Source organism: Dromaius novaehollandiae, chromosome 1, assembly GCF_036370855.1.
Source record: "Dromaius novaehollandiae isolate bDroNov1 chromosome 1, bDroNov1.hap1, whole genome shotgun sequence".
NCBI lineage: Eukaryota > Metazoa > Chordata > Aves > Casuariiformes > Dromaiidae > Dromaius > Dromaius novaehollandiae.
Window position 1 is genome coordinate 11,517,677 of NC_088098.1, and position 23,701 is coordinate 11,541,377.

General features: G+C 38.6%; 2 protein-coding genes across 9 annotated transcripts; one reads left to right on the top strand and one right to left on the bottom strand.

Annotated features, from left to right (window-relative positions):
* The first annotated feature begins 62 nt into the window (after nucleotides 1–62).
* RINT1 (RAD50 interactor 1) lies at nucleotides 63–22,528 on the top strand. 7 transcript variants are annotated; one of them, XR_010387496.1, is made up of 17 exons: nucleotides 435–968; nucleotides 1,380–1,575; nucleotides 1,747–1,988; nucleotides 2,929–3,102; nucleotides 3,180–3,329; nucleotides 4,558–4,714; nucleotides 6,688–6,798; nucleotides 6,994–7,219; nucleotides 7,807–7,944; nucleotides 8,703–8,902; nucleotides 10,167–10,381; nucleotides 11,020–11,200; nucleotides 11,289–11,407; nucleotides 14,807–14,952; nucleotides 15,769–17,250; nucleotides 18,625–18,788; nucleotides 20,485–22,528. XR_010387496.1 is itself a non-coding variant. In XM_064505515.1 (15 exons), exons 2-15 carry the CDS (start codon nucleotides 961–963, stop codon nucleotides 12,865–12,867), a joined length of 2,334 nt encoding a protein of 777 aa, XP_064361585.1. In that variant the 5' UTR covers nucleotides 63–213; nucleotides 892–960; the 3' UTR covers nucleotides 12,868–14,776. The 7 variants fall into 7 exon arrangements, 2 of the variants coding, with proteins under 2 accessions (XP_064361585.1, XP_064361578.1); XR_010387498.1 differs by having other exon boundaries at nucleotides 15,769–16,498; nucleotides 17,075–17,250; nucleotides 18,625–22,528; XR_010387499.1 differs by having other exon boundaries at nucleotides 15,769–15,897; nucleotides 17,075–17,250; nucleotides 18,625–22,528.
* On the bottom strand, nucleotides 14,494–15,554 carry EFCAB10 (EF-hand calcium binding domain 10). Of its 2 annotated transcripts, XM_026097677.2 has the most exons (3): nucleotides 15,369–15,554; nucleotides 14,778–14,942; nucleotides 14,494–14,582 (listed from the first exon to the last, which is right to left on the bottom strand). In XM_026097677.2, the coding sequence occupies exons 1-3, from the start codon at nucleotides 15,469–15,471 to the stop codon at nucleotides 14,494–14,496; spliced, it is 357 nt and encodes a 118-aa protein (XP_025953462.1). In that variant the 5' UTR covers nucleotides 15,472–15,554. The 2 variants fall into 2 exon arrangements, 1 of the variants encoding a protein (XP_025953462.1); XR_010387503.1 differs by lacking the exons at nucleotides 14,494–14,582; nucleotides 14,778–14,942 and adding an exon at nucleotides 14,947–15,065 and having other exon boundaries at nucleotides 15,369–15,426.
* Nucleotides 22,529–23,701: the final 1,173 nt, after the last annotated feature.

The window sequence follows — 23,701 nt, forward strand, 5'->3', positions numbered from 1 at the left end:
GGGACGAGGCCGTTACGCGCCGCCGGGGCGGGGCCGCGGGCCGTTGGCCGCTCGCCACCAGAGGCGGGCGGGGGCGCATGCGCCTTCGGCCCCGCCTGCGCCCGGCTCTGCGCGCACATGACGCGCTGTGGCGGCCGCCGCCCCTGGGGTTTTTCGGCTGCTGACGTGGCAGTGGCGGGGGGCGGGGGCGGGCCGCGGGCGCGCGGGTGGCAGGTGAGTGAGCGGCCCGCGCGGGCGGCGGCGGCGGGAGTGGGCCCGGCCCTCGCTGAGGAGCGGCGCCGCCGTAGGCCCGGAGCGGGCCCGGCCCAGTAGCTGTCTCTCCGGCCCGCGGCAGCCCCGCAGGCTGCAGCCGGCCTGGGGGCGCCGCGGCGCGGGGAAGGGCCGGCGGAGCGGGGGAGCTCTGGTTTTTGGGGACAGTCTCGTGGTATTGACTGCTGCCACCTCTTCCGTGCGGCGCCCCCCCCCCCCGTGAGGGCCTCTGTTTTCTGTATCCGCTTTTCCCAGCCGCTCGGTCTCCCGGTTTCTTCTTTCTGGTGCTCTCCTGCTCTCCCAGCTTCGACTCATTGCACCTTTTTCTCATGCTTTCCCGTTGTCCATTTAATATGCTTTTTCATTTAATTAAAATGGGTAAAGTGCAGGTGTATGAACTACATTCTTAAATGATATTTTGAAAGTGGAATTAAAAATTGAAATGTAATACAGCTGAGCAGTCATTGTTGCTTTTTTTCTTTTGCTGTGCATAAACATCTTCTGAATTTCAGGACTGTTTTTTTCTGGATGCAGCCGAATGCACAGATCAGCATATGCCTCTTCTGCTGTTATACTGTATTTTTTTTTAACTGATATTTTACTGATGCACTAACTTTACAAATCATGTGCTTATTCTACAAGACCTGACTGGATACTTTGCTAGTCATGGGTCACCTCATCATTTGACATTTCTGGAACATCTTAAACTGCATGAAAAGGTAAGTAGGTCATTGGCTTTTTTTCCTTCATGCTTAATAAAAATACATGTTTTTTCCCTTATTTTTCCTTGGTTTCTGTACAAGAAGCAAACATACTGAACTATTTTTAATTCAATTTTGGGGCAGCTGTTTCTTCAAGTAGCAGACATACTTCACTTTACTAGTTAACAGGTGATAAATCAACAGTGGAGTGTGTATTAGTAAGGTTTCATTGTATCTCTGCTAAGCTTTATCCAAGCAAATTGTCTAATTTAAAGCAATATTGAATGTCTTATTAAGATCTTATTTAAATTTCCATTTAAATTGAACTCTCTTCATGGAATTTTGTATCCTCAGCAGATGAACAATTGGTAGCACTGTCTTAGTGGCGACTAAATAGAAATCGTGACTAACTGGAAATCATATGATCAGTATTGCAGATAAAGAAAACATGGCAACCATTAATGTTAGAAAGAAAGAAGTCGCTAGAGATCCAGATCACTGTGATATCCCATACTATGTTTCTGAATTTGTGGAAAGAGAAGTTGGAAATGACTATGATTCTCTGAGGAATCTAGACAACCTTGTTGATAAGCTGTCTGAAAATAAAAGGCAGTTAGAAGAACAGGTAAATGTCTTTTCACATTTTCATGGAATTGCTAAATATGCTAAATAAATGCTGAATGATTAAGTGTATTTAACTAAATTGGGGCAATTTATTAATATCCCATATGATATTTCTCTGTGTAGTGCAGTAATTTAATGTCATTTTATGCATAATACTTCTCTATAAATATAGGTACTTACAGTTTCATCAGAAGTCCCTAAAAGAATTCAGAATGCTTTAAAGAATGCAGAAGATTCTAAAAAGTCTCTTAGTCAGCTTTTGGAGGAAGAAACCCTTCTATCCAGTTCAATCAGAAGCCACTTACTGAAAGCTCAGCCTTGGATGGAGGATCTTGATGTACTGATTAGTCAAGTAGAAGAGATTGAACGGCACCTGTCTTACCTGAAATGGATTTCACGAATAGAAGAGTTAAGGTAAAATTGAAAGACCTTTAAAAAAAAATTCTTACTGATATTATTGCATGGCTTTTTCAAGGCTTTGGTGTTAAATAATCAAATTTGATAAACACATAAACATAAAATTTGATAAAACACTGGACGTCATCTTAATGCAATTTGTTAATTCATTTACTAGTGAGAATTTGAGATTATTGCTCTGATTTCTGTCAACTTTAAGAAAGAAGACAATAGCTGATCTCTTTTTTTGTGGGAGAGAGAAAAGATGGGAAAACATTTATGGTTAATTTTTTTTCAATCACTGTAAATTACAATGTGATAATTAAAGTAATGCTTGAACAGTTTGAGAGGAAACATGATATTTCAGACTTCAAAATTCTAATTCTTTGTTTTAGTGCACGGATCTTATTTTAGTGTAAATGAGCAGTGTCACGTTAGTTCATTAATAGCTTCTCTCAGTGGAGAATTTTTTGTAGTGCATGCAAAGAATTTCAGAAGTTAAAAAGCATTGTTGGATCAAATTTTACATAGGCAAACTTTAGTTGTGAAATATTATGCACAGAACTGTAGAGATGGGTTAGGCAGGTCTGCTGCTTTGTGAAATTTGTTTTTGGTGTTGCTCTCAGGAGTGAGAGGAAAAACTGTTCTTTAGAATGATTATTTCAAGAAGCTGTGCTTAAAAGAGTTTGAGGCCTTTCTTCTTTTCTCATTTTCCGCTCCTTTTCCTCAACAGTTTTAATTCTCTGTGACAGACTCTTGCTTCCTAGGAAGCTTCAAATAAGGAGTTTGGTCCATTAATCATGTCTGGGTATTGTGTATATGCGCTCAGAGCGGTAACCTAGTTTATCACTAAAATATTTTAGATTAAGCAAGTTTTATCTTCATTTCTCAATATATAGATGATTTTTTTTGTGTGTGTAACTTTTAGTGAATTTCGAGCCTCAATTTTATTTCATAGTGATAACATTCAGCAGTACCTGATGACCAACAATGTTCCTGAGGCAGCCACTACTTTAGCATTCATGGCAGAACTGGATATTAAACTTCAGGAGTCATCTTGTTCTCATCTTCTTTCTTTTGTGAGATCCACTGTTAAATTCTGGCATAAAATTCTTAAAGACAAGTTGTCAAGGTAAGTGATGCACCATCTTTCTATCATCTTTGCATTGTACCATAAACTCACATTAAAGTGCATGTTTTGTGTTGCAGTGACTTTGAAGAGGTATTAACCCAGCTTCATTGGCCGTTTGTGGGGCCACCGCAGTCTCAGGCATTTGGCCTTGCTGCACCAGCCAGTGCTCCTGATATATACAATAATTTGGAGATGTTATTTTGTCAACTTTTGAAATTGCAAACCTCGTATCCTTTTGAATAGTTGTGTATTTTAGTAAGGATAATAAAGGTCAGGGGTGCACATTCTAAAACAAAATTATTTAAAGTTCTGCTCTCTCTGAAGGCAGAATAGAAATTGAATTTGTTACTTTGTATTAACGTTAGAATATACTTTTTACATAGAAAGTGTCGGGTGAACAGAGCTAGAGCTGTGTTGGATAAAGGAAGTTGCTTATGGCAATAGCAATATTACAACTCCAAGCCACCAGATCAATGGTCTCATGGTAGCTGACAGTTCAGGTGTCATGATGATCAGGCCTTTTACACTTTCACAGCATTACCTATGCTGATAAAAATGGTGATATATTTTCTATGAGGCATAGCTCAATGCTTTTCCTTTTGTAGGTGTTAAGCAGCACATAATAGGACATAAGGGCTCTGTATAGACCTGGTAGCTACTCCTCTATATCGTGAAACAGTATGCATATTTGAAATCAGCCTTAATTTCTTTGAGAAGTCCCATCCCAGAAGGAGTAGAGAGAGAGCTAGAGATGCATGTCTCGGAAGGAGACTTTACAAAAAGGGGAGGCCAGAAAAGGATTTTCAATAATTTCAAAGGTGCCGTTGCGCATCCTGTTCCTTTTGTTTGTAAATTAAGTAAAGCACAGCTAAACAATTTTCACTGGAGAGATTATGCTTTTTTGCTTTTTTGCTTTTTTTTTTTTTTTTTTTTTTTTTTTTTTTTTTTAAATCCTGGACTGTGAAGAAGGAAAGCCAGTTTACGCAACCCTGCATTAATAACAATTTTGGTCTGTCAGTTTGGGTCACTTAAATCAGTTCTTGAAAATGAGAAATCATATATTACATTTATTAAGCCCATGAGTTTTTGGTCTTCCCGTAAGAAATACGAATATGCAGTATGCATGTGTTTTGGTCAGCCCCTGTTGTTGGTGTCTCCCCCCCTCCCTCCCCCACAAATGATTACTGATTTCTTAAACCAACTTCAGTGGCTTACTGACTGCTGAATAACTCAGGCTGCTAAGGATTAGTTATATTAAATATTATATAAAACTGAAATATTTTGAGTATTTTTCTGAGAATGTCATAGCTTGTATAATAGTGCCTTAAGTCATCTAAGTAAAACTTAGAAATGTTCATTTTTATAAACCTGTTTTATTGAAATTATGATGTTGGGAGAATTCAACACTTGCATAGTCTATTAATAAAATGTTTTATCCTTGACCTTCAAACTTAGAGATGAACTACTAACCAAACCTAAACAGTTGCCAGAAAAGTACTCTCTACCTCCATCACCACCTGTTATCCTTCCAATGCAGATAATGCTGAATCCTCTTCAGAAAAGATTCAAGTATCATTTCACCGGAAATAAACAAACCAATGTTTTAAACAAGGTATAGAAGACTGACTTGATTGTTTTTAATTTTCGTTTTAGCAGCAGATACATTACTGTATTTAAATTACATAGTTTAACACTTTTTTCCCCCTGAAATTAAGATTCTTCAAAACTGCAAGTGTGGACAGACATCAAGGTAGCACTTTTTCAGTTGACATGAAACAAGAGATGTCCAGTTTACCTGTTGGAAACTGATTTCTTTGTGTGTGAATTATCATCAAAGATTGAGTATTTTCATCTGAGAGTTATCATTCAGGCAGACTTCCTACCAGTAAAACATGTATGTTGCATCTGCAACTGAATTTCAGAGCCGTTTTGTAGCGGTTTAGTAACACAAGTCTGTGTGCTTGCACTGACAACCTTGGGTAAATACAAATATATTTCCACTTTGAGAGTTGCTACTACGGTGCATTTTTAATGATGTTATGTGTATTAGTGGGGAAGCAGTGACTCTGTTTAGTTCAGTAAGGTTTTATAGACAGTTCAACAAAATGTTCTTATAAGGAAACTGGGAAAATTATTTTCTAGAGATGAAATTTGTCCATAAGGTTGGGTGCACAACTGTTCTTTTAAAAAGACTTGTAAAGAAAACTCACAGGTAATCCAGTGTCAAATCAGGATATTCTGGCAGGGCATGGCTCTAGTCAGTTTGTTTTCCCTAATAACTTGGATAATGTAATAGAGAAACTACCTGTATAAAATACTTAAAAGGCATCAACCCAGAAGGGCTTGCAGGTATTTCAGAGGACAGAATCAGAATTTACAGTGATCTTGACAAATTAGAAAGAGTGTCAAAAAAAGGTGAAGTTCGGTAGACAAGTGTAAGTTAATACAAAAATGAGAAATAGACACAAAATGCAGATAATGGGGGTGCATCAACAGAAATTTCTTTGGTGAGTGGTAGTGAGGAGGTTAAGAACAACTTCCACTTGAGCTAACACTGGAAAAAACATTCATCAGACTGCAGGCCATATTTCTAGGTGTGAAAACTATGGAAGAAGATTAAAGGTATTATAATGTGAAATGAGGAGGTGACAGATTCCCCACTTCCAGTGCATGCTGAGGCTAGGTACAGAGACTCTAAGAACGGAGCTCTTGATGAGTATTCCGAGGAGCATGTGCTTTTTGCTGTACCTGGAACAAAAGACTTGCACAAAAGAACAGGGAAAAATGTACAGGGAAGTAAAGATGACCTCGTGAGCGAGAAAGCAATAAAGAAGGGGGGGATGATAATTTTTCTTTTTTTTTTTTTACTTGCAGAAACAAAATAATTAGTTAATTCAGGATACTTCAAGTGCACAAACACTTCTCTGATGTTGCTTTTTCTTGTAGATAGGCTTAATTTTCATAAGGATGTTGTGTGATCAGAGATCAGGAGAAGGCAGGGGAAGAGATCAGTATTTGTAGATGTTTGTCTTTTTAAATATTAAATTAACCTACCAGGAGAAAAAAGAAAATACTATAAAGTATGCACATACAGTTCTAATCCTCTGTTATTCTGTTCCAAAAAACAGAGTTAAAAAAAAAAAGCACCAAGCCTACCCTTTTACATCACTCTTGTTTAAAAAAAATATATATACATATATATATAGGTTGGGAAAACTCAGATTTAAAGCTAGTGTTCTTTGCCTTCCTCTTTATTATTTGCCTAGATGTTTGTATTCTGAGTACTTTTTTTGAACTCTTAATTGCTGGTTTTGAATGCCTGTAACATTTATAGCATGTTAGAACCTATGAGCAGTGGATAACTTCCATTTTTAATAAGACTTGTATGAGTAACAAGCAGTATTCTTTTTTTTATTTCTGTGTCTAAACTCTCAATTTCAAATATTTCCTTTGTAGAGCATGCATTTCCTTTATTTTTTCATGATAGGTAACACATTAAGTGAGTGTGTATATATATATATAACACTTGAGTAAATGTTGTTTGGATGGGTTTAATATTTATTATTATTAATCTTTTTTAATAAGCCTGAGTGGTATTTAACACAAGTCCTTATGTGGATTGGAAGTCATGCACAGTTCCTTGATGACAAAATCCAGCCCATACTGGACAAGGCAGGATCTTCAGTGAATGCTGGGGTAAGCAGTTTTGTCGTTTAATCTGTATCATATATTTGACGACTTCGAACAGGCATGGGTGCAAACCCATTTTGCTGGTTTCATTTGATAAGTGGTGAGACTTAACTCAGTCTAGTAACAGTTTAACATCTGCATGTTAATACTTACTTACCTCTGACTTTTTGGGTTTTTTGTTTTTTTTGTTTTTTGTTAAAGCTTGAATTCTCTCGTGGTCTAGTAATGCTGATTTTGGAGAAGTTGGCTGCTGATATTCCATGCCTTTTATATGATGATACTCTCTTTTGTCACCTTGTGGATGAGATACTTCTATTTGAGAGAGAGTTATACACTGTTCATGGTTATCTCAGCAGCTTTCCCAGTTGCATGCATATTCTCTCAGAAGAATCCTGCTTCCAAAGGTGGCTTACGGTGGAAAAAAAATGTAAGACTTATGATGGATTTTGTTGGCCTTTATACATATTTTGTTTCTGATTACATAGTGTATACTTACCCTATTTAAGGGGACTATTTGTGTAAGTCACTTGGACAAGGTTACTACATAAAGCCCTTTATGTTCTAGAATTATTTTGTCTAAAAATTGCTTTTACTCTGATAGTGCTTCTGTAATTTGTAGGATTTTTGCCCCAAGCTGTGTGGGATTTAGTAGGCTTTCTTTTAGACAGTGATATATTTGTGTGTGTAGAAAAATGATGGGCGTTTAGATTGAATTAGGAAGGGTGTTAACTTAGGAGAAGTAAAGAGGAAATACATTGGAAAGGACCAAACCAACTATAGAGAAAGCTCAACTCTGACGTAGTTGTTAACAGAATTACAAATGCAGAGATACTGGAGCTGATCTGTACAAAGCCAGTCATCAGTTGTTTTCACACTCTGAAGATGGTAAATTTTTATCTTATTAGAGATGAGGCTTTTCTATTTTTACGTTCTTACGTTTATGTATTTTAGAGTTTTTTGTTAGGAAATTATTTATTAAACATTTAAACAAATTACAATTTTTGTGCATCTCAGTTGCTCTTCAGAAAATGGACTCTATGCTTTCATCTGAGGCTGCATGGATATCACAATATAAAGATATCACTGATGTTGATGAAATGAAAGTCCCAGACTGCGCTGAAACTTTTATGACTCTGTTGTTAGTTATAACAGGTAATTATTAAGCTATAGACATTCATCTTGTTTAAAATGAATAATAGAAAAACTGTAACTTAATAGATTTATTTTTTACTAAATATATATTGTTTCAGCAATAGTCACCAAATAAAAAAATGCAAAGTTGTTTGCAATTTTACAAAAGTCTTCCTATTCATATTATATTTTAGACTTAAATTCAAGCAAGAATAACCTTGAGTTAGGTGCTATGCTAACAAAATCCTAATTTAAAAACATACATGTTATATTTACTATATTGAAACTCATTAGTACTTGAGAGAATATGATTTGTTACAGTACAGTAATAAAAATATAGTACCATTACTTTTGATTCCTTGACACCTTAGAAGCTATTAAGTAACTTGATTTTCCAGAACAGAAGAGCAAGTAAGCATTCAGGAGACATTCTTACTTGCATATTCAATGGCTCTATCTTACTCTGGGAGTATGCTTTAGGGGCCATGTGGTATTGCTGGACCGGTGTGGTACAGTAACATATTAAATAAATAAACATATATATGTATGTATGCTAGAATACAAAATGCTAGTGGAATTGTGAGTGAAAAAAACAGGTATGTTGTTTCTTTATATGTTTAGTTTTTTCATTGAGTTTTCCTAACTATTTTAAAGCTAAATATTATGTGATGTGTTCACAAAAGTAAGGTTGTGTAGTAAGACAGCCATAACATTTCTTTACTAGAACTCAGTTTTTCATGTGTTGGAAAATGTAAAGCTGCTTATTACTGTCTTTCCAGACAGGTATAAGAATCTTCCAACAGCTTCCAGAAAACTGCAGTTTCTGGGGTTACAGAAGGAATTAGTTGATGACTTCAGGATACGGTTAACTCAAGTAATGAAGGAAGAGACTAGAGCTTCTTTAGGCTTTCGATACTGCGCAATCCTTAATGCTGTTAATTACATAGCAACAGTATTGGCAGACTGGGCTGACAATGTAGTAAGTAATTTTTTTGCTTTAAAATGGAGTAGTAGTGTTTTATGTTTCATAATGAAACTTACTTTATTTTTAGCAGTGTTCATCTAACTGCATTAAGTAGAATTAATCATTGAAAAAATAGAACTAGTTATAAATTCAGTTTTAATTTTAAAAAAAGGATAAATAAGTATAGATTACTGTTTGGGGTCTTAGCTATATTAATTATAAACTTTCCAGGGAAATAGGAGGAGAGGCTGGGAAAGGGAATAATCTGAACAGATAAAAAGAGGATCTCATTTACATACTTTGTATTGTAAAAGTAACAATGAATTAACTTTGGAGTGCAGGGATCTCTGAGCCAGTATTAACAACGTTGCTGTTAAAGTGCATGCACTGCAATGACACATGAATGTTGCTGTACTACTACCATGCCAAGTTAGCTTAAATGGAGCCAGTGTGGGCACTTTATTTCAATATAGTAAAAATTTCCTCAGAAAAGCCACTCATTGATAATTGGGAATTGAGATCGATTATTTTCCTATATAACAGCCTGTTGGCAGCATGGCTGCTCTGTAGGATTTCAGCTTTTTGATGGATATTGCTATAGAAATCCACGAAACTGTCATACGTAAAGTGTGTAGAAATAGGTATTGTATATGAAATGGTCTGCCCCCAAATTCTTTCCGTCTTCACAAACTGTGGATCAAGCAGAGGATAATCTTGTCTTTCTAAGACAACAGCCTTCATGCTGTATAGCTATATCTACATACAGTTTCTTGATCTGCTTAAAACGCAAACGAGCAACTTCTTACTGTTGTCGATGTGTCACATTACACTGGATCCAATTTCTTGCCTTAGCCCGGCAAATCTATTATTTAATGAACTGTTATTTCTAAAAAAAAGAAAAACAAGAAAACAAAAAAGCCCCTAAAGATTCTAGTTTATTTTTGTAAATAAACATAGAAAAAACACATTTTGACCTTTTAAAAACATTTTACTGTAAATCTTATGTTTTTCAGTATTTCTCTAAATCTATTCTTGTTACCTATCTGCTGCTGTATTTGAAACCCATACTAGTTCCATCACTATGAAAACACCATGTTTTATTTTTACTATATTAGGACTACAGAAAAAAGTGGTTTTTTTTTTTTTTTTATAAACTTACAGTTTCAATTAAAGTGTGCTAGGAGACTGTCTTCTAGAACCCTACCTGTTAAAGTACAAATCAGAAATTCAAATGATAGAATTGATTTTGGTCATATTTATGCCTGGTTTTGTTTTGTAGTTCTTCTTGCAATTGCAGCAGGCTGAACTAGAGGTTCGTGCAGAAAGTAATGCTGTCAGTAAACTACAGCTAGGGCAGCTGGCGTCAATGGAGAGTTCTGTCTTTGATGAAATGATTAACCTCCTAGAACGTCTGAAACATGATATGTTGACTCGTCAGGTAGATCATGTCTTCAGAGAGGTCAAAGATGCTGCAAAGCTGTACAAAAGAGAGAGGTGATTATTTTTGTTTACTCTTCTCTATTACAGTATTTGCCTCAGTGTTTTTAACAGAAAATAATAAGGGCAAAAATAGTTAATAGGAAAAATTAGTTTCCCGAATGGGAATGGCTAATGGTAGTAAACTTTGGAAAACTTTGTTTCCTTCAAAACTGTTTCAATGTTGACTTACATTTTCTAAACTAGTCCTGCAGTAAGTGGGCACATTGTTGGAAGAATCCTGGCTTACTTTTGTTGGACAAGAATGTAATTCTTGTCAATAGTATTAAAGAGTAAAGATAACTTGTAATGGCTACTTCTATCTTCATGGACACAAAAGGCTTCTTGAATGTTTGCTCCTTGGTAGAATTTGTAAAGTACTTCATAAAATGAAGACAGCAGCTCAGTGATTTTATAGACAAGCTGATTCATGGGTTTCTTGTTTTTGTATGGTATATTGAGAGATTTTTAACACTTTAAATGAAATTTAAATAAGCATTAGACTATGATTATTTTTAGATATTTGAAATGTGAAAGGAGATCTCTCTCTGCAATACTGTAAATGACTGAGATTTTTCTAAAGGATAATTTTAATTTCAATTGTTTTCATATAAATAACTTCATTATAATGACTTCAGTGTGATCACTTCCTTTAGGTGGCTCTCTCTACCATCCCAGGCAGAGCAAGCAGTAATGTCTTTATCAAGCACAGCTTGCCCAATGTTGTTGATCTTCAGAGACCGCCTGCTACAACTAGAACAGCAGCTCTGTCACTCATTGTTTAAAATTTTCTGGCAGATGCTTGCAGAGAAGGTGGATGTATTCATATATCAGGAGGTAGGTATCTGCACAATTTGGTCTATGCAGTACAATGTTGGTGTTAGTGACTAGCCTAAACACAAGGCGTACCTCTTTGTGTATGCAGATAATTCTGGCAAATCATTTCAATGAAGGAGGAGCAGCACAACTCCAGTTTGACATGAGTAGAAATCTGTTCCCTTTATTTTCACACTACTGCAAGAGGCCAGAAAACTATTTCAAACAGTAAGTAGGCAAACTTCTGATGTAATAATATTTCAAAAGTCAATGGATGGCTGTATATATGCTTTTCATTTCACAACTTTTTTTCACAATTAGTTTTGACTGTAGGAGAACTATTTAAACTGCATGGATCATCTCTGCTTCCAATACTTACAACTACATAAATTTTGATTCTGCTATATATACTCAGGTAGAAATTGACTGTGGCACGTGTTCTTGGAGTCTTTTGCATAGTCAAGATGTCTGCTGCACACAGATAATTGAACTTGTGAAATGTAAGCAACACAGACTTCCAAAACTGGGGCCAAAGAAAGTACTGAAAGATTTAGTTACGGCACAGGATGATAAATTTTCTTTTGTCATTAGAAGAAAGGCTGTTTTAAACTATGTTCCTGCTCAGAATTGTCATGTATAGCAGCCTAGTTGCTTTCACTGATGAGAAAAGAAGCTACCGTTTTTGTGGTCAGTCTTTTTAAGTAGCCCACAGTTCTCCAAAGAGTCCAGTGCTAAATCCTTAGGCTGATTGGTTTAAGATTTCTGCCTCAGTATGCTTTCAGTTTTGAATACTGGAAGGCACAGGTGATACATTCACATTTTTAATTGGAATATTTAAGTAGCATCTTCTGGTTTAAGATTATTTGAGCATTTCCATTCACAAAGGTAATTGATACATATATATTATTCCCAGCCTAAGACAGCATAGGTGTAGAAAGTAACAGCAAGAACTAATGTTTAACTGGGTACATGGCTATCATATTTAGAGACTAGAAACAATGTGACAAAGGCAGGGTATCAATCTCTTTGCTTCTTAATGATATTAATAAGGGAAGATGTTCAGACTTTAGTAATTGTCTGTTAAACTGTGCTCTTAAAATACACTGAATAAGAAGCAATTTCTAACCATCTTACAGAAAATTGTAGTTAGGAAAGGCTAGCCAGATTAAGTGGTAACTTCTATTCTGTATTTTTAGTATTGATGGAAAACTTAAGAAGCAAAAGCCAAGCCAAGAACTAGGAGGCAAAATATTGATGCTTTTGAAATACGCATATATAACAGAAAACTCTTAAATAGTAAGAATATCTATACTATTTACCTTCGTCTTAGTTTTCAGTTCAGCAGTTCTGATCCTTTTTAGAAGTCTATGGAGGCATTTTTGTTAATCACTGTGCACACAAATTTGTTAAATACATCTTGTGGGTACTTCTCATATTAATCCTTTTCCTTCCCCCCCCCCCTCCCCTGTAGCATAAAAGAAGCCTGCATTATCCTGAATCTAAATGTTGGCTCTGCCTTGCTTTTGAAGGATGTGCTACAGACAGCCTCTGAAAACGAAGTAACATTAAAACCAAACCTGCCATCTGCAACAGCAGCATTAAATGAACTTGGGGTTTACAAATTAGCTCAAAAGGATGTTGAAATTCTGCTGAATTTGAGAGCTAGTTGGCCAAATACAGGAAAATAAAGGTTTTCATGAAAAAATGGTTAATAACTTGGTCTAGATTACTTACTTCAAATAAAAGTAAAGCAAATGGTTTATATTAATATACCTCCTGACTTTTTTCACTGCTATATGCTTAGATATTGGTTTAATTTAATTTAGTTTTGTGCCTTCCTGTATACACAGTTCAGTACATCTTCAGCTCTAATGAATGTTATTTGCATGTTGTCAAACTATTCCTTTGTAAGGACTACAGAATGAATGCGTATATGCAAATACACCTGCACGCAGCGTGGAAAACTATTCCATAGGAACTGGTGCATTTTCAGTTAAAAATACAGGTGTTTACATCTGTAAATCCTAGTTAATGGACATTTTATATTAGAATGTGTATATTTAGGACCCAGGATGAGATGAAGGTATATGTCACTGTTTTCTTTATCCATACTATTTTGATTTTTTTTTCTTTACTGTCCCAAAGTTTCTTAATTTTTTTTAAAGTAGGACCACCTTTATCATTGAGCCTGTTTAAAAATTGTATAAGTACTATGTTGTAAATATGAAAACAGTATTTTATTTGGAAGTGCTGTCTTTCTTCAAATTTAGACATTTCTTATAGGTTGCTGCACTTGGTCATCTTTCCTTCAGGAAAAAAAAAAGTTTAAGAAACAACTTGTCTCTTAAAGTTAACTTTATTCAATCGTATTATTGATGGATGAGCCAACAAGTAAGAGTACTGCTGCAAGCTACGCTCTGAATCCATCGTTCCTGTTGCAGAAGCTCCAAAATGCCATTTTTGCTGGTTAAAAAAGATCTTTTTTAACAATCCAATCTTGTAACAGAAAAATGGTAGTTCTGAAAAGAGATCCCTCCAAGGGCTTGTGAAGATGATTTTATTTTTTTTGGTCATTTCTCCTTTACATCTGATTGCTAACTTTGGGGGCATTGCTTAAAAATGAGAGAGGACAGCAGCTGTCCACAGATGAAAAAGCAGAAAAAAGATTGAAGAAAATGCCTATTTTGTGTGTGTGTGTGTGTGTGTGTGTGTGTGTGTAAATTAAATTATATATAAATATGCATATATGCACAGCTGAAATTAATATACAGCCCAGCTCTCCAGCATCTTTTTATTCCTAGGACAGAAAAAAAGAATTCTGGTTAATACTAGTTAGAATAACTAGGTCCAGTTATCTTTTGGTGACCGTAATTTTTACTGAAGTGAGAGTTACCAAAAAATTGCCCCTAGAAACATACCTTGACTATTAAAACACTGAACCTGTTTCATCTAAGAGATGTGTTACTACTTCAGGCAGAGCAGTCAACATAACGTAAATGTTTCATATTTCTAAATCGATATTCTAACCGCTTAGGTTATCTCATGACTGGGTCAACTGTCTTTGATCTGGGGGGGTGGGGGGGAGATAATCAGATAGGTTGGCTTTAATAGGATCTTGAAATGGAGACAGTTAAGGAAAATGACAGTTGAGAGTCTTAGAATATGTTCAGGTTACTGCAAGTCAAAGAGCAATAACTGACGATTTTTAGCCGTGCAGTGCAAAGTGGCTAAGCTTAAACCAGTTACTCCTTTAATTATATGCTTTTGTAAATAAAAAATAACAGTTAAACAACAAAAAATCCTTTCAATTAAACTTACACTTCCTCCTTGAATGCGTCCAGTGTGATATGCACATCATCGTCAGCCTGCAGACCTTCTGTGCTCAGTCCCAGGGTTCTGAGAGCTAAAGTTAAAACAATTTTCTAGATCTTCTGAAGAGAAAGGTAGTAGTAAACATATGTAATTTCTTTAACTTTTCAACTGGCAGATTGTGTAATCAAATGTGCTGATACTTTTTAAAAGCATGGTTCTAAAACTGTTTTAATAAGATTCTCCTTTGCAAACAAATCTTATTAAATGTTATTCAAGTGAGACTAACCTTCTCTGTACTGTGCTGCTGTTATGTAGCCTTGACCCACAACATCCATCATCTCGAACATAGCAGTCAGGTTCGAGTCATCCATGAGGCAAGGATACTCCCCCTCACCTCGCTTTCCAGCCATCACTCTTTCCAGGACCTGGATCAGAAACTCGCGTGGTTTTTCTGCAATGAGGTAAAGTTAACCTCCTGCCCCGGGACTTTCAGCAGGCACCTGCTGGTGACCGAGCTAGTTAAACCAGCTGCTCAGTCCCTCGGTAGTTCCCTGTAGCACTGCCATTAACGAGCCTGACAAGGAGAAAAAAAAATAAAAAACCCGCACAAAAAAAAAATCAGCCGCCTCGGGAGAGCTCTGCACAGGCCTTGGGGGTGCCGCTGGGTCCTGATAAACAGCTTCTCCGAGGCCGGTAGCCCCGCAGGCTGGAGAAAAACGCTTATTCACCCCCCGCACCCCCAGCCGCCATGCCCGCGCCGGGGAGGGGTGGAGGCCGCGAGCGAGACAACCGCGCGGGGGGGGACGGGGGGGGGGTCCGCTCCCCAGGACTGCGGCGTCGGGCATGACCGCCCCGCCTCGCCCCGCCCCGCCCGTACCGGGCCGGTGATAGAGCAGGAGCGCGCAGAGGCTGCGGAGCAGCTCGGGGATGCGGTGTCGCTCCAGGTACTCGCGGCCCCGCTGCTCGCCCGCCGCCGCCATCCCACGTTGCCAGGCGACGGGGCACGCGACACCGCCCCCTAACGGCCGTCCCCGTCCCCCCCCGCGACGTCCCCCCCGTTAACCGTTGCGGCGCGCGCACCACCTCCGCCCCGCCCCGCCCCGCGTCCTCAGAGGCGGCCGGCTCGGGGCGAGGAGTTGGTGACGCCGAAGCTCTGCTCTAGCGGGAGGTTAAGGAAATGGCTCAGTAAAGAGTGTGAGTGTAGCCCCGGGGGGTCGTCAAGGAGCTGACCTACTGCTTGAAACACTGGCATTTTTTTTTTCATCTTTTTCTCTCAGAATTGGCATGGTATCAACATAGGGGACAATTTCATACAAAGTAGAACAGGAGAAAGAGCTAACGCTAGTAAATCAGATTACTGAGACTCTACTGTCTGTACTGTACCTGCTTTAATTGGTTAAGAAATGGTAAGCAAAAATTAATTTGCCTGGATTTCATCATACTCATACTAGAACAGAAAATCATTGCTGCCAGCAAAGTTACTAGTTTGTACCACGCTTGCATTAATTCAAGGGAAGAGCAAGTTACACAGTATTGATTTTAACATTTCTGCCCCTCTTTTCCACTTCAGCTGCATTTTTCTTCATATCTGGTAATGCAGTCTACACCTTTTACTTTTTCCCCATTTTTTTTTTTCCTTTGCCTGGACTCGCTTGCTAAAGGTGGTTTTTACTTAATCCTAGTAAATGGGGGTAGATAACAAAATGTTAAGATGCCACCTAGTGGCTTCTAGTAATGCATGCTAACTACAGGAATAATACTAGTGCCACCCAATCGTTTTTAAGCTTTATGTTACATCCCAAAGTTATACAGCAGAGGTACCTCTACAGGAGACTGGAGTCTGTCCTCTGCATGTTGTGAAACTTGGCCTCGATATGTTTGTCAAGAGAAATCGTGCAGCAGAAGACAAACTCTTCAGAGATCTTCTAATATCCCGTAGTGTTTGAAAAGAAGATTGCATGTAGGAAGATGTCTCTTTTGTGTAAAATCAAGGAATAGCAACAAACAGTAAGAAACATGGCTACTTTTAAAAATCATTATTTAGGTTTGCAGCATAGACTCTGTAAACAGAGCAGAACAGTCACGAAAGACCCTTTTTATTACCCAATGTGAATAAGAGAAAGATAATCAAAAAGTGTCCCACTAAGGCAAGAAAATTCAAGCAAATCTAGGAAGATAGCCATCTGCCATCAAATGGAAAATAGACAATAATAAATGGACATATAGTAAAGAAAATGGAATTCTTTTGAAACTTAGTTCTAGTACTATCCATATTTAGCTATTTGCCAAAGCAGAAATATCACAAGATATTAATCGAATCCACCTATTTTTGATAGAGGAACAGTGGGAGAAAGGCAACATTCAAAACTGCAGAGACAATATACATTCTCTGTCTAGTATTTTTTTAACAGATTATGCCATCTCCCAGAAGTCTTAATTTGGGCTAGAGGAACTGCCTGGCAGTACTGCAAATCTCCCTCTCCTAAGGAATACAGTTCATAGTACTGAATCCAGTCCTGAATTTCACTTTTATATCACTTTCAGTAGAATTTGTAAAGAAATAACAAAGGCTTTTTCCTACAGGAAGTGAGATGGGAGAAAGTGTAGTTCGAGATGCAGAGAAGTACAAGCAAGAGACCTAGCTGGCCAGCAGAGGAGAAAAAAAGACCTGGAGAATGTTTCTGTGGAAAGGAGAACCTAAGGATAGGAAGACCAACTAAGAAAGGAAGGAGGAAACGAAAGACTGGAGGGAAGGAAAGGTAACTCAGTGTTTGGAGGGAAAAAACAGCATTTAGCAAAGAAAGTTTCTCCTCTAGTGATCAATAAAGATAACCATTGTTAAACGTGTTGAAGGCTGAAATTTTAAGCATAAACGCTAGCACTGGAATTTTGGGTTAAAGTGTGTTTCTGTGGGAAATGGTTCAAAAAAAATCACTAAGAGCAAACTCCAATTTGATCTACTACTAGGAATGCAATTTTTGATTTAAATTCATTTTTAGGAGAGCACAATTTATTTCCTTGAAAATATGTTCTGATATTACACCATCTAGGGAGTTTATTATCCTTGGTTCATATGAGAGTGTCATCAGCTATACATGAGTTCTAAAAGTATGATAATTTGTGAAAAAAATCTCACACTGGTTTTTGTAGGGAGGGGATTGAACATCTAGTTCAAAACATGATTTGATAGATTATCAGAAAGTTTTTTGGCTTCTTTATGGAGATGCTGCTAATTAAGTTTTCATCAAGAACTCAAGGATCAAATCTGTTTTCATGTATTTAAAGTGTCCTGGTTATTTTAAATTGAATTTGGTTTAAAGAGTTGATATCTGCTGTGACAGAAGCTGAGCTTTTTGCAGAATGTTGTTAATAGCTTAAGCTTTTTATCTTAGCACATATGACTAGACTACCTAGAGTCTCAAAGATTGTAACTTAGAGGAATAGGGATTGTAGGACAGACAGATGAAGCTGGTTGCAGAGCAGGCATTTGGCTTGCTGAGGAAAACAGGTAGATGGACCCCCCCCCCCCCAATTGCGATGTAAAAAAACTACAAAAATCTAAGGCTGTGGGAAGAAACAGGAGCAGTAAGGGCTGGGAAAGATGCCTAGGTCTGCTTTACGCTTAGTGTGGACACGCTGAGCAGCAGCTCACCTGAGTGCTTTGCCTGCCTGTGCTCGTGCTCCACATGGGCATTACAAAGCACTCTGTATTAGGGAACAAGGCCGGAGCTGTAGTGAATGGGTGGTGCCATTTCTGTAGCTGCTTTGAAAGAGCCCCATTACACCTTTCCATTGTGTGGGATGTTTTCTTTCACTTGTCCAGTCAAGTTTTGTCCATCTCCAAGATGGAGATTCCACAACCTTCCTGAGCCCCTGTTCCAGTGTTTGACCACAATGCAAAGAATTTCTTCCCTTATGTCTAACCAGAACTCTCCTTTCTGTATCTTTTGTTTTTTCCTTCTTTACCATTTTGCTGTGCACCACCAGAAAGAGTCTGGCTCCATCTTTTCTACAACCACGCATTACATAACTCAAGACAGCAGTTAGATCCCTCCACACACCTTAATCTTCTCGTCTTACAAGTGAACAAACCAGTTCTTTTTCAGCCTCTCCTCATACATCATATGTTTCAGCTCCTATTCATCTTGGTGGCCCTCCATTGAACTCAGCTGAGTATGCCAAAGTCTTGTACTGCGGAGCGCAAAACTGGGCACAGTACTCCAGATGCAGTCTCTAAAGTGCCAGAACGGACAGGACTAATCACTTCCCTCAGACTGCTGCCTACATTTGTGGACAGGTATGTGGTTAGCTTTCATCACCACAGGGGCCCGCCACTGACTCACATGCAGCTGGTCTGCCAGGACCAGCCCAGGTCCTTTTCCTGCAGAGCTGTTTTCTTGGCAATCAGCACCCAGCTTGTTCAGTTACAAGGGGTTATTCCTGCCTCCCACATGCATGACTTAGGCTTTACCTTTGTTGACCTCATGAGATTTCTGTCAGCCCAGTTCTCCAGCGTGTTGAAATCCCTGCGTCTACTGTATTAATCACGCCCCCCCCCCCCATGACAGCTTTTGGTGTTATCCATGAATTTGCAACCCATCCCCATATCCAGAATGATAATGAAAACCTTCAGTGTTATTGGCCTCAGTATTAACTCCTGGGGAATCCTGCTAGTAGCAAACCATCAATTGAACTTCCAACTGCTGACCTCAACCCTCTGAGCCTGCTGTCCAGCCCATTTTCCATCCATCTCATATTCCACTCTTTGCATCCATCTCTTTCTCCAACTTGGTTATGAGACTATAAAAGCGGACTATGTCAAAAGCCTTGCTAAAGTCAAAGTAAACAACATTCACTGCTTTCTGTCCATTCCCCCAAACCAACCATTTTATCATAGAAGGCAATCAGGTTGATCAGGAACAATTCATAAATCCATGTTGGCTGTGCCTGGTCATGTTCTTGTGCTTGGACATGGCTTCCAGGAGGATTTGTTCTGTAATATGCCTGGGACTGAGGTTTGGGCTGCGTAGCCTGTAGTTCCCTGGATCCTTCTTGAAAATGGGCACATTTGCCTTTTTCCGGTCCTCAGAAACCTCTCAGGCTCTTTTAAAGATGATAGCAGCCAAGCCCCTTGGATCCAGCCCACCTGGTCCCATGAATTTGTGTATGTCTAGGTTAAGCACTCCCTAACTCAGCCTTCCTCTTGCATGGATAATACCTCACTCCCTAGACTCTGCCCAGAGGCCTGAGCACAGACCTTTCCAGTAAAAACTGAAGCAAAGATGACACTGACTACCTCAGTCTTTTCTCTGTCCTTTGTCACTAGGGTACCTGCCCCACCTAGTACGGTCCACTTTTTCCTCAGCCTTCCTTTTGCTGTTGAGGTACCTACAGAAAATCTTTTTGTCCTTCATGTCCCTCACTGGTTTCAACTCCAGCTGCGCTTTGGCTTTCCTAGTTCTGTTCCAGCAAGTCCAGACAATGTTTCTATATTCCTCCAGGGTAGCCCATCCCTGCTTCTGCCTCCTCCTGTACACTTGCTTTTTGCATTTGATTTCTGTCAGGAGTTCCTCATTCAGCCAAGCTGGCCGCCTCCTGTACCTGCTCAACTTTCTGCACATAAGAATAGACTGTTCTTGTGCTTCAGCTAGTTTCCTGATGCCCCTTTGCCCTTCGGGGCAGTCTTCTATGGGAGTCTGCCAAAAAAAAAAAAAAAAAAAAAAAAAAAGTGCCTGAATGAGACAAAGCATGCTCTCCTGAATTCCTGGGTTGCAATTCTACTATTTATCTTGCTCACTTCTCTCAGTATCTTAAAACTTTACTATTTCAAAGTCTCTGCTGCCAAGGCTGCCATCAATCTAATATCCCTCACCAGGCCTTCCTTGCTTGTGAGTTGCATGCCTAACACAGCAACACTCTGTGTGAATAAGTTGTCCTTGACACGCTACAGAAGTAACCTGAACTGCTTGTGCTCCACCATGTTGCCATTCCAGTCTTCTCCATGAGAACCAGAGTCTGCAACTGTGAGGCCAGCTGTGAATGTTTTCTCCAGTCAACTGCAAAATGAGGACTATACCTGCTGACAAAAGGTTATATACTGAGAAGAATTAAACATCGGGAATTAGAAAAATATTTCCATTCACTGTTTCTGAGTCAAAGAGAAGTAAAAATGTGACTTTTAGGTTGTGTAACTTAATGTCTGGGAACTCAGCTGTCTTACAGAACTGGCCACTTCCCAGTTGAATGAAACCCAGGAAACCAATTTCCTACCATTTGGGTGAGACCTTTGCTGAAGGCAAAGGGAAAAATGAAGTTACTTAGCAGGAACCTGCATTCCTTGAGATATATAGTATACCCTTCTTGTGGCTCTGTGCCCCAAGCTCTTAAGACCGGAGACTTTTTTTTAATCATAGCAGTATCCGTAGACTATGTTCAGGCTACACAGGGCTGTATAAATTGTAGTTCACCTCCATTGCTTTGCTTACTCTGACCCCTCCCAGTCCAAAAAAAAGAGACATTTTGAACTACAAAAAAGAGGAGGGGAGGCAATTAGAGGAAGCAAATGTAAGTGTGAAATATGCATCTCTAAAGACTCAAGTTACAGGTGAATAATCTCTTTTTTTTCTGTATTTGACCGTTAGTCCACATGTGTATTCTAACTGTAGTCACTTAAGTCAGTACCCTATAGAAGTACAATTACCAGGAAGAGGTCTTGAAGCATTTCCTGATATCAGCATTACTCCACCAGATTCAACAGATGCATCAGCATTTGGTGAATGTGAATGTCAGTGTAGATGGTTTCCCACAGGTGTCAAGAATGGAGATACTCTTCACATGGGCTGCAACAGTGCATATGCTATAATGGAGCATGTTCTGATTACTGGGGACAGTAGATTCAGAACATAATGCTGTGTAATCTGTTACACAGCCATCCTTTGTGTAAAGGTGTTCATGATTCTTCAAAAAACAGAGATTAACATGCTTGGAGAATCTCTGTAGTGCTTGTTTCCGTGAATGTAAAAAGGTAAGACTTATTAGAGCAGACAGTAGTTTCTTGGCCTCACTCTATGATGTCTCAGAAACAACACAGGTACATTGGTACAAATAAAACTCTGTGATACATCTCCAGGGAGAGATTTAGAAAAAAATCCAATGGCGTACCTGTCTGGGAAAGACACAGTAGAGTGCCAATGATAAGGCCTTGGATATCAGCAGCTCCAAGTGGGAATTACAGCTACTGAGAACTAATAGCTACCAAGTTACTTAATGAATAATATTAAGAACAAGCAATAAAGGCGGCTCAGTATTGTGAAAATACCTAAGAAGGCTCTAAGAAGCATTTCTGAGAAACTGACCGTACAGGACAGTCCTTGCGGACAGATCATCATTATTGCTTCCTCAACATTTGGATCATATGATAATTCAGGTTGGAAGGGACCCCAGGAGGTTTCTAGACCAACCACCTGCTCGAAGCAAGGTCAGCTTTGAGGTCAGACCAGGTTACTCGAGGCTTTATCCAGCTGGATCTTGAAAACACCCAAGGTCCTCCAGGACCTGGAGGCTCTGTCACCATTCCCTCCTAGAGGCGAAGCTGGAAATAGCTGACATGGACACTTTGGCCTCACAGAATCGCACTTGGCAGTTTATCAGGCTGTTCATTATGTTTACTTCAACAGGCCCTTTACACCTACAGTATTCTGTAAATACACCTTGACCATTCTAAACAGGTTTTCTGAAAAAATTAGTTTTTGGGGGTGTTTGCGTACCTTGCTAGTAACTGCTTCAAAATAATCAAACCCAGCTTTAATTTCAGAACTAAGTCCTTCAGGTTTTGGAAATCTGCAATGAGGTAGCTGAATGTTCTGCATCATCTGGAATCCCTACTACTGTCTTTAACCTCAGATCAAGCTCTCCTGGATCCTGATTGTTCTTTTTGTCAGGCTTCCTTTAAAGAGTCCCTTTGTGGGGAGAACAGATCACAGACTAGATCTAAATGTTTCTGCAGGTCAGCTATAATAAACAAACAAAATCAAAGAATCTAGCTTGGGTCATTTGTGATGCATTACACAATGAAAACAAGAACACACTGCATACCTTCTATGATGCTTATACAACCAAAGGGCAGACAAGGACCTGTTGCTGAACTATCAGCTTTATCTTCAACTTAGGAAAGTATGTTTTAGAAGAGGTCTGTACTTGTTTTGAGCAGTAGCTTTCGAGAGGTATTCCGGGAGCAATACAACATAAAAATTTGCTTGAAATCAACATTCTAGTATTCAAAAGTCTGAATCTGCTTATGCATCTCCTTCAGATATTTCTGGATCATTATTTGGCATTTCTTCCAGTTGTGGATCCTGACATTTGAATGAATAAAAGTTACTGGTTACAGACAGCAACAATTTTCTTTTAAAAGAAATACTTCTCTGGTAAAAACAGAAGCATAAAAACTATAATGCAATGAACAAAAAAGTTGCAAATTGATCTGTTTACCTAGGAAACGGGGGGTATAGAGAGTATGTTAGATAATATAAGTAAAAGTACTGCTACAAGCAAAATACTTGTTGCATAACAAAACAAAAAGGTAGGGGGAGTGAAAACCAATTCCAAATAGAGAACAGTTTGTAAACCACTAAAACAAATCTACAAGTGTTAACGAATGTCTCACCCAGTCATATTTAAAAAATACTTTACTTTAGTGGTCCTTGACCCTTGCTAGCCCTGGGCAATGATAGCAAGCAACTAAAAACCTGTGGGGACAATACTCTATTTTCTTGCTTGTAGTTTTGATTTCTTCTGTCTGCAAGCAATATTAAAGTATCTTATAAACAAAATATCACTTTTCAGCCATACTTGGGGACCTGTCAGATGAAATATCACAATCTCCTGAATTTTCAAAATCTACTGAAATTTCAAATTCTAGTTTGTGATGTTCAGTTTTGCTACAGTATACTCGAAAAGATAACCTCAAGATTTAAAAAATCCAGATTTTTCAAAATAGAAGCAGCTCAGACCAAGACACAAGTTGGGCAGTAAGAAGTAGTTCAGGATGAGCTTTTGCTGCATGCATCAGAACATGCAAGACATTTCATAAAAAGCTGCTCATCTAGAAGGCAAAATTTTCCTCCTTCAAGTACTGTTTTCTCTAATGCAGGACAACTGTCTATCTTTACTGCCAGTTCTGACTGCATACAAAAACCCACTTTGCAGTTC